Source organism: Ranitomeya imitator, chromosome 4 (genome assembly GCF_032444005.1).
Source record: "Ranitomeya imitator isolate aRanImi1 chromosome 4, aRanImi1.pri, whole genome shotgun sequence".
NCBI classification, from domain to species: Eukaryota; Metazoa; Chordata; class Amphibia; order Anura; family Dendrobatidae; genus Ranitomeya; species Ranitomeya imitator.
The window spans coordinates 2,597,935-2,606,171 of NC_091285.1; the positions used below are offsets into that span (position 1 = coordinate 2,597,935).

Genomic DNA, 8,237 nt, shown 5'->3' on the forward strand with positions numbered 1-8,237 from the left:
TTGCCGGATTGTGCCTGAAACCAAAAACCTGATGTGTGAAAGTAGCCTTACTGATAAATCCGCACTTTGCACTCATTGCGTTTAGCTGCTAGTGCTTTCAGTGAGTGATAGATCTACCGATGGACATCCGGAATATATAATTCTTATATCTCTAGCCCAGATCGGTGCCACTATATATAACTTTAATCGAACAAAGAATGTCAGGGCTTTATACCAGTTCCAACTAGTATTAGATGGGAGGGGGAATGAGGAGTGTAGGGAGATCTGCTTGCAGCTTAGAGCAATAAAACTTCAGTGATTCTAGAGACGGTTTTGAATTACACTTATAGCATCAGGCAGAGTGAGAAGAGGGGGGTCAGAATGGTCCACAGTGTTTGTCTCTGCTCTTGGATGTAGCAGAGCTCAGTGTGCGCGATAATACACAATCAAATACCTCATGTTCCTGACACCATGTGACCACAACATGGTCAAATTATGTACCTGTTACCACTCCCATAGGTGGGAGGTGTGTGGTTAGCAAGACCCGCCCAGCTCTCTAGCTAACCCTGCAAGCCTCCCTTTACACTAATACAAATACTTGTGGGACTACAGGTCCCAGAACAACATTACTTCAAGCTTACAGCGGAGACTCCCTCTGCGACACATACCGGCCATTTACAATCCTGCCAGTCACTGTTTCACCATCATAATCACAGATACGCCATGCGCATCTTGAGGAGCACATACAGCGGCCCCTAGCTGCAGCAAGGGTCACTGCATCAAATACCCCCCTCTGTTCAAACTTGTGGGGTTGAACTCCTGTCATACACCCGGGGTCTCGAGACAGGTCACACATGTTACCTTGCCCTACCAGTCGAGAGAACCATCTCAGTCGGTTTTGTGCGTCCTACATTGTCAGGATTCCCCTGACCGCTGTCACCAATTGGTCAAGATTCACACCGTGACCGTCACCCCTACGTCACGGATTGAGGTGACTTTAGGCCAACAGACGGCTATCACATGTGCAGGGGGGCTTATCTTAGTTATCCCTCCACTCCACGATGTGATGAAAAAAAACACACACAGGGCTATTGACCTCTTAGTTTACAGCAGGGGCTTATTCTAGGTATCCCACTGCTTTCAATATACCACCAACTGCAGGGATTTATGTATATCCCGCTTACAGTTCCACTTAACACTTGCAGCTCTCTGGCGCCCCCCTTACTCTGAGGTCAGATTAGGTACTGCACCCTGGGTAATTAGTCGCCAGACAGACTGCCTGCTATGTACTGGCTATTGGGCACGCTGCAGCGACGCGATAACTACTCCCACTCAGGCAGGAACAATAATTATTATCGCCGCAGTCACTACAGCATCCCTCAACAGTCGGCACACATATCGCTGCCACCAGCATCGATTGAATGGGTCCGAAGCCAACCAAACACAGTAGCGTAATTCTCTTCAAGAGACAGGGTACGGTTTAGAACAGGAGAACGGACTAATATATAATAGTATATCCCATTAACAAATTAGGCAGTGCTTTATCAAAAATATTTTATAAAGATGTTATAAATGAGACAATTGCAAATATGTACATGGGTAATTATAACATAAAGGGAATAAAAGAGAAAAGATAACACTCACATGTTAAAAGCATTGCAGGCAATCAGGCTAGGGCAGTTTCCATATATCCCAGTCCATGGGATGCTGCTGGCTTCAGGAGAAGACAAGAAGTCAGGAAGAAATCTAGCAGAGAGAGCTGGGGATGTGTGCAGCCAGTTATACTTTCAAGGCTGTGACATCACAGAAAGGCTGGCTTATCCAGACCCTCCTCTCTCTACATTCTGAGTACTTCAATCTTAAAATTATCTACTTGCTATAACTCTGCTACAAAACATGACAGAGTCAGACTCAACCTATCATTCATCTCGGATTAACGTGAGCATTCTAATGAGATCAAATATGTCCTATCTGGGATACATATTTACAGAGAAAACCCTACTTCTTTACCAGATGGAGTTAGAAGCCCGAGTCTCATGGGATGTGTAGATACACCGAGTGAGACTAAGAATATATATTTTCGTATTTCTAGCTTAAATCGTTTGCCTAATATCTAACAAAAACTAAACAAAGAATCTTTCATGAATTTTTGGAGCCACTTTTCCTTATAGCTGAACAAGAGCTTACACAGGAAATGCCAGTCGTAAATTCCATTCGGCAATAAAACCTCTCTTCCCCCATACTCTCAGAGAAGGAAAGCCAGGAATTTGCAGCTACAAACTGTTACTCCAAGAAGGGGGGCTTAGCCCACGCAGGCTAGCAAGAGAACTAGCTATGATATTTCATACCATATCGTGACACCTCCCCTTTTGGTGTGCGCTAGGGAGGTAGAACCCGACGGTATGCCTCCATGGGCACCTCAGTAGGTTCACCCTGGCGGGAGAGTCCATCTGCATTCCCATGCTCCCTGCCCGTTTTGTGTTCAATGGTGAAGTCAAACTGCTGAAGGGCAAGGCTCCAGCGTAGCAACCTGCCGTTGGTTCCACACATGGCGTTTAGCCAGCGCAGAGGGTTGTGGTCTGTCACCACAGTGAAAGTGTGACCGTACAAGTAGGGCTGCAAGCGCTGCAGGGCCCAGACTATGGCCAGGCACTCCTTCTCGATTGTGGAGTAGGCCACTTCCCTCGGCAAAAGTTTCCGGCTCAGGTATAACACGGGGTGCTCTTGGTCCTCCGAGACAACCTGGCTGAGCACAGCACCAAGGCCAAACTCGCTGGCGTTGGTCTGCACCAAGAACGGTCGACTGCTGTCGACTGCTTTCAACACAGGGGCGTTGCACAGTGCGGTTTTCAATGCCTGGAAGGCCCCCTCACAGCCATCTGTCCAGTTGACAATGTGGGGTAGCTTCTTCCTGGTGAGCTCCGTCAAAGGTTTTGCCAGGCTACTATAGTGCTGTACGAAGCGCCTATAGTACCCTGCAGTGCCCAAGAAGGACATCACCTGTTTCTTGGTCACGGGAGTGGGCCAGTTCACGATCACTCCCACTTTGTCAGGCTCTGGCTTCAGGGTGTTCCCGCCTACCTGGTGCCCCAGGTAGTGAACCTCCCTCATGCCCATCTGGTACTTCCCCGGCTTGATAGTCAGTCCTGCTTGGTGAATTCGCCTGAGCACCTCCTCGAGATGCTGCAGGTGTTCCTTCCAGGAGGGACTGAAGATGGCAATGTCATCCAAGTACGCCACGGCGTACGTCTCCAGTCCCTGAAGCAGGAGGTTGACCATCCGCTGGAAAGTGGCAGGGGCATTCTTCATGCCGAAGGGCATGACCGTGGACTCGTACAGTCCGAAGGGCGTGATAAAGGCGGACTTCTCCTGCGCCTCGGGGCTCAGGGGAATCTGCCAGTATCCTCCACTCAAATCCATTATTGTCAGGTATTTTGCGCCAGCTAACTTCTCAAGCAGCTCCTCGACGCGCGGCATGGGGTGCGCGTCAGAGGCTGTGATGGCGTTGAGCCCCCTGTAGTCCACGCAGAACCGGGTGGTCCGGTCCTTCTTTGGCACGAGAACTACAGGTGAGGCCCACGCACTCTTTGACCGTCGAATCACCCCCAGCTGTAACATCTCATCAATCTCTTGGCGCATAATCTGCTGCACCTGGTCAGAGATTCAATAGGGTGTTCGCCGTAGTGGGGCGTGATTCCCGGTGTCCACCTCGTGGACTGCTAACTCAGTCCTCCCAGGTCGGTTGGAGAACACGACCCGGAAAGGTTCCAGTGTGGTTTGCAACTGCACCCGCTGGGGTTCAGTTAACGAGGCGCTTACCTCCACATCCTCGATGGACCCATTGGCCTTGGCTTGGGCCAGCAAGTCCAGGAGGGTGTCTTCCTCACCGTCTTCGGGCAAGCTGCAGACCGGTAGGACGAAAGGTTCACGTTCGTGATGAGCCTTCATCATGTTGACGTGAAAGGCCTTTCGCCTACCCCGAGCGTGGTCAAGCGTGACCACGTAAGTGACCGGGTTGAGCTGTTGGTGGACGACGTACGGGCCCTCCCAGGCGGCCTGAAGCTTATCCGTTGGTACGGGGACCAGCACCCACACCTTTTGACCCACGTGGTAGGTCCGCTCCCGGGCGTTCTGGTCGTACCAGTGCTTCTGATCAGCCTGAGCCTGCGTCATGTTGTCATGCACCAACTGCGTCAAGGTCTGCATCTTGTCACGGAAGCGCATGACATACTCCACTATGGACACTTCAGAAGGGTTCAGCTCCTCTTCCCAGGATTCTCTTACCCACCCAAGGGGTCCCCGGACTCGCCTGCCATACAGGAGCTCGAAGGGGGAGAACCCCGTCGAGGCCTGCGGAACCTCTCGGTAAGCGAACAGCAGGTGTGGGAGGTACCGCTCCCAGTCGCGCCCTTGGGTCTCAACCAGCATGCGTAGCATCTGTTTGAGGGTACCATTGAAGCGTTCACACAAGCCATTGGTCTGTGGGTGATACGCACTCGATACCAGGTGCTTCACCTGCATTCTCTTACAGAGAGCCTCCATTAGGCGAGACATAAATTGGGTCCCTTGATCAGTTAGCATTTCCCTGGGAAATCCTACACGTGAAAAGATAGCCAACAGGGCATCCGCCACCTTATCTGCCCTAGTTGACGACAGAGCTACTGCCTCTGGGTACCGGGTAGCATAGTCTACCACAGTAAGGATGTATTGCTTTCCAGAGCTGCTGGGGACGGCCAGCGGGCCCACAATGTCCACCGCGATCCTCTGGAAAGGCTCCTCTATCACTGGCAAAGGGATCAGGGGTGCCTTAAGAGCAGGCCCCGCTTTCCCCACCCTTTGACAGGTGACACAGGAGCGGCAGTAGTTTGACACATCTGTCCCCATCTTAGGCCAATAGAAGTGTTGAGACAGCCGGGCCTTAGTTTTGCTGATCCCCAAGTGTCCAGCTAGCGGGATCTCATGGGCAATCCGCAACAACTCACCCCGGAATTGCTGTGGGACGACCAGCTGTCTTTCCCTCAACCACTCCTTTTGTGATTCTCCGGGTACTGTCTCCCGGTACAACCTTCCTTGTTCCCAGAACACCTTCTCCTTATCAGCCTCGGAGAAGGGCGTCCCGGCAAGTTGTCTCAAACTCTCTAGGCTCGCATCTGTGTGCAGAGCGGCCTGAAACTCCTGGCTAGGGGAAGCCAGAAGTGACGTCAGGGTCCCTTCCCCACGGGAACCCTCTTGGACCTGCTCTGGGTCCACCTCTGGTTCAGTCACAGTAATGACTGAGGAGGATCCGGAAGGCTGACAGTTATCTGCGTTCCGGGCACTCTGACTGCGGGTGACAGCAGCTACGTAGGCTGTCTCCCCGGGGATTTCTACAGTCCCATCAGCCGGCGCTGCTATGGGCTCTACCTCCCCATCCACCCCCAACACTCCAGGGGCAGTGCTACTTATGGGCCAGTTACCTTCCTCGGTGGCACTGGTCACTTTCATGGCATCACCTTCCTCACGGTTCCCATGCATCTCCCCATTTCCTGTAGCACCGACACTTGCCCCTGTTAGGGGTTCCTCAGCCGTCTCACTCCGCAGAGCGACGTGGCTGGGCACGCCTGTACCTATGGACACATTAACCTTCACAGAAAAATCATTATCAGGTTCAGCTGGCACAGGTACAACATTTTCACCATCAATCCTAGGGAAAAAATGGTTATTAGATGCATCATTACAAGATAAAGCATGGTCAGGTAACACATGCGATTTCCCATCATCATCATCATCAGGGTTAACTTTACCCTCATTAGTAGATTGGGGAGGGGTGTCAGGGACGTAGTATGCAACCATCCTCCCCAAATCAGTCCCCAACAAAACATCAGTGGACAAATTATCAGACAGCCCCACTTCCTTCACCCCGCTCCCGGCACCCCAATCAATAAAAACCCGGGCCATCGGTAAGGGACAGCGGATGCCCCCAATCCCAGTGACAGTTAGGGTTTTCCCCGGAATGATTTCTTCAGGGGCCGCCAGTTCGGGTCGGATGAGGGTTCGTTCAGCCCCGGTGTCCTTGAGGCCTGTAGCAACATTGCCTCCCACAGTGACGTGCTGTACGTTGTCACACACCCTCCCAACCACACCACCCACCAAAAGAACTGCTGCATTAGGCCCTGGGGCCTTGGCTGGGGTGTTCTTCTGCTTGGCTGGGCAGTAGGTACTGATATGACCAGTCTGATTGCAGGTGAAACACTTGCGAGGTTCGGTGGTAGGTCTGGTGTTGTTGGCCACAGGGCCAGGACCTCTGGTGTGTTGGCTGGCAGGGGTACTGGCGTTGGTTGCAGGCTTACCCCCTCTCCAGCTGGTGGTGACTGGCTTCCGCACTTCCGATCTACGGTTGGCCTCATAGGCATCGGCAATCTGCGCTGCTTTCGTCACGTCTTTGGGTTCTCTGTCCATCACGAACTGTCGCACCTCAGCTGGGCAAAGATGAAAGAACTGGTCTTTGATCATCAGGTCTCGCAGCTGTGCAAAGGTGGTCACTGACAGTCCTTGGGTCCACTGGTCAAAGTGGGTCCCCAGTCCATGCACCACATCACTGTAACTGTCGTGTGGGCCACGTTGGAGGGTCCGGAACTTTCTACGGTACACCTCGGGTGTAAGCTGGTACTTGGCTATCAGAGCCTGCTTGATGGCCTCATAGTCACCATCTTGTTCTTGAGGGAGGGCAGCAAACGCCTCCAGAGCTTTACCTCTCAGCCCTGGTGTCAGGTATCGTGCCCATTCATCTGTAGGCAGCCGGTACTGTCTGCAGGCTTTCTCAAAGGCCCGCAGAAAAGTGTCCAAGTCTCCGTCCTTCTCCATAACAGGGAAGTGATCGGGCCGGGGCTTCGGTATCTGAGTGCTGCTGGGCTCACGTCTCTGGGCGGTGGAGGGCATCCCCCCCTGCCGGAGCATCTCCAGTTCATGTTCTCGCTGGGTTTGGCGCTCGGCTCTCTCGGCCTCTCGTTCGGCTCGGGCCTCCTGCCGATACTGCTGAATCAGCCGTAGGCGTCCCTCATGGTCATCAGTGGGGAGTTCTTCCAAGGCCGCCTGCAGGTGGGGGTCCAATTCGCCCAGATTGCTAACAGGGCCGGCATTCAGTGGTTGGACCTCTGCTGCAGCACCATGTTTGCTGGTGCTGGCTTCTGCGGCCTCTGGGCTCGGTGACCTGGCTTGGTCGGCTTCAAATTGCACCAGTTCAGCGACCATTTGAGTCTTGGTCTTACCCTGGGGGTTCAGGCCATGGTACGTGCATATCCCAGCAAGAATGCCCTTCTTCTGCTGGTTGTACCAGGCTTCCCCTTTCGCAGCCATGGTTGCCAAATAAAAGATAGGATAGAAAAACGAAGAGAAAGGGAAGGGATAATTACCAGTACGCAATTGTCTCACAACTAAAAAGCACTGAGTTCATTCTCCAAACTTATTTGCGCAGAGTCCTCGCAAGAACTTTCTGCAAGTTTTTAATGAGAGGAATGATTGCTCAAACCAAATCACTAATGCTCTAAGATATCCCACCGCCTTGCCACCAATTGTCACGATTCCCCTGACCGCTGTCACCAATTGGTCAAGATTCACACCGTGACCGTCACCCCTACGTCACGGATTGAGGTGACTTTAGGCCAACAGACGGCTATCACATGTGCAGGGGGGCTTATCTTAGTTATCCCTCCACTCCACGATGTGATGAAAAAAAACACACACAGGGCTATTGACCTCTTAGTTTACAGCAGGGGCTTATTCTAGGTATCCCACTGCTTTCAATATACCACCAACTGCAGGGATTTATGTATATCCCGCTTACAGTTCCACTTAACACTTGCAGCTCTCTGGCGCCCCCCTTACTCTGAGGTCAGATTAGGTACTGCACCCTGGGTAATTAGTCGCCAGACAGACTGCCTGCTATGTACTGGCTATTGGGCACGCTGCAGCGACGCGATAACTACTCCCACTCAGGCAGGAACAATAATTATTATCGCCGCAGTCACTACAGCATCCCTCAACAGTCGGCACACATATCGCTGCCACCAGCTTCGATTAAACGGGTCCGAAGCCAACCCAACACAGTAGCGTAATTCTCTTCAAGAGACAGGGTACGGTTTAGAACAGGAGAACGGACTAATATATAATAGTATATCCCATTAACAAATTAGGCAGTGCTTTATCAAAAATATTTTATAAAGATGTTATAAATGAGACAATTGCAAATATGTACATGGGTAATTATAACATAAAGGGAA

The 8,237-nt window shown here is 51.9% G+C and overlaps 1 protein-coding gene across 1 annotated transcript; it reads right to left on the reverse strand.

Annotated features, from left to right (window-relative positions):
• Positions 1-5,793: 5,793 nt before the first annotated feature.
• On the reverse strand, positions 5,794-6,822 carry LOC138673840 (uncharacterized; the record flags this gene model as incomplete). The annotated part of the gene is made up of 1 exon (XM_069761875.1): positions 5,794-6,822. A coding segment is annotated over exon 1 (1,029 nt), but the record flags the coding sequence as incomplete, so codon positions are not given.
• Positions 6,823-8,237: the final 1,415 nt, after the last annotated feature.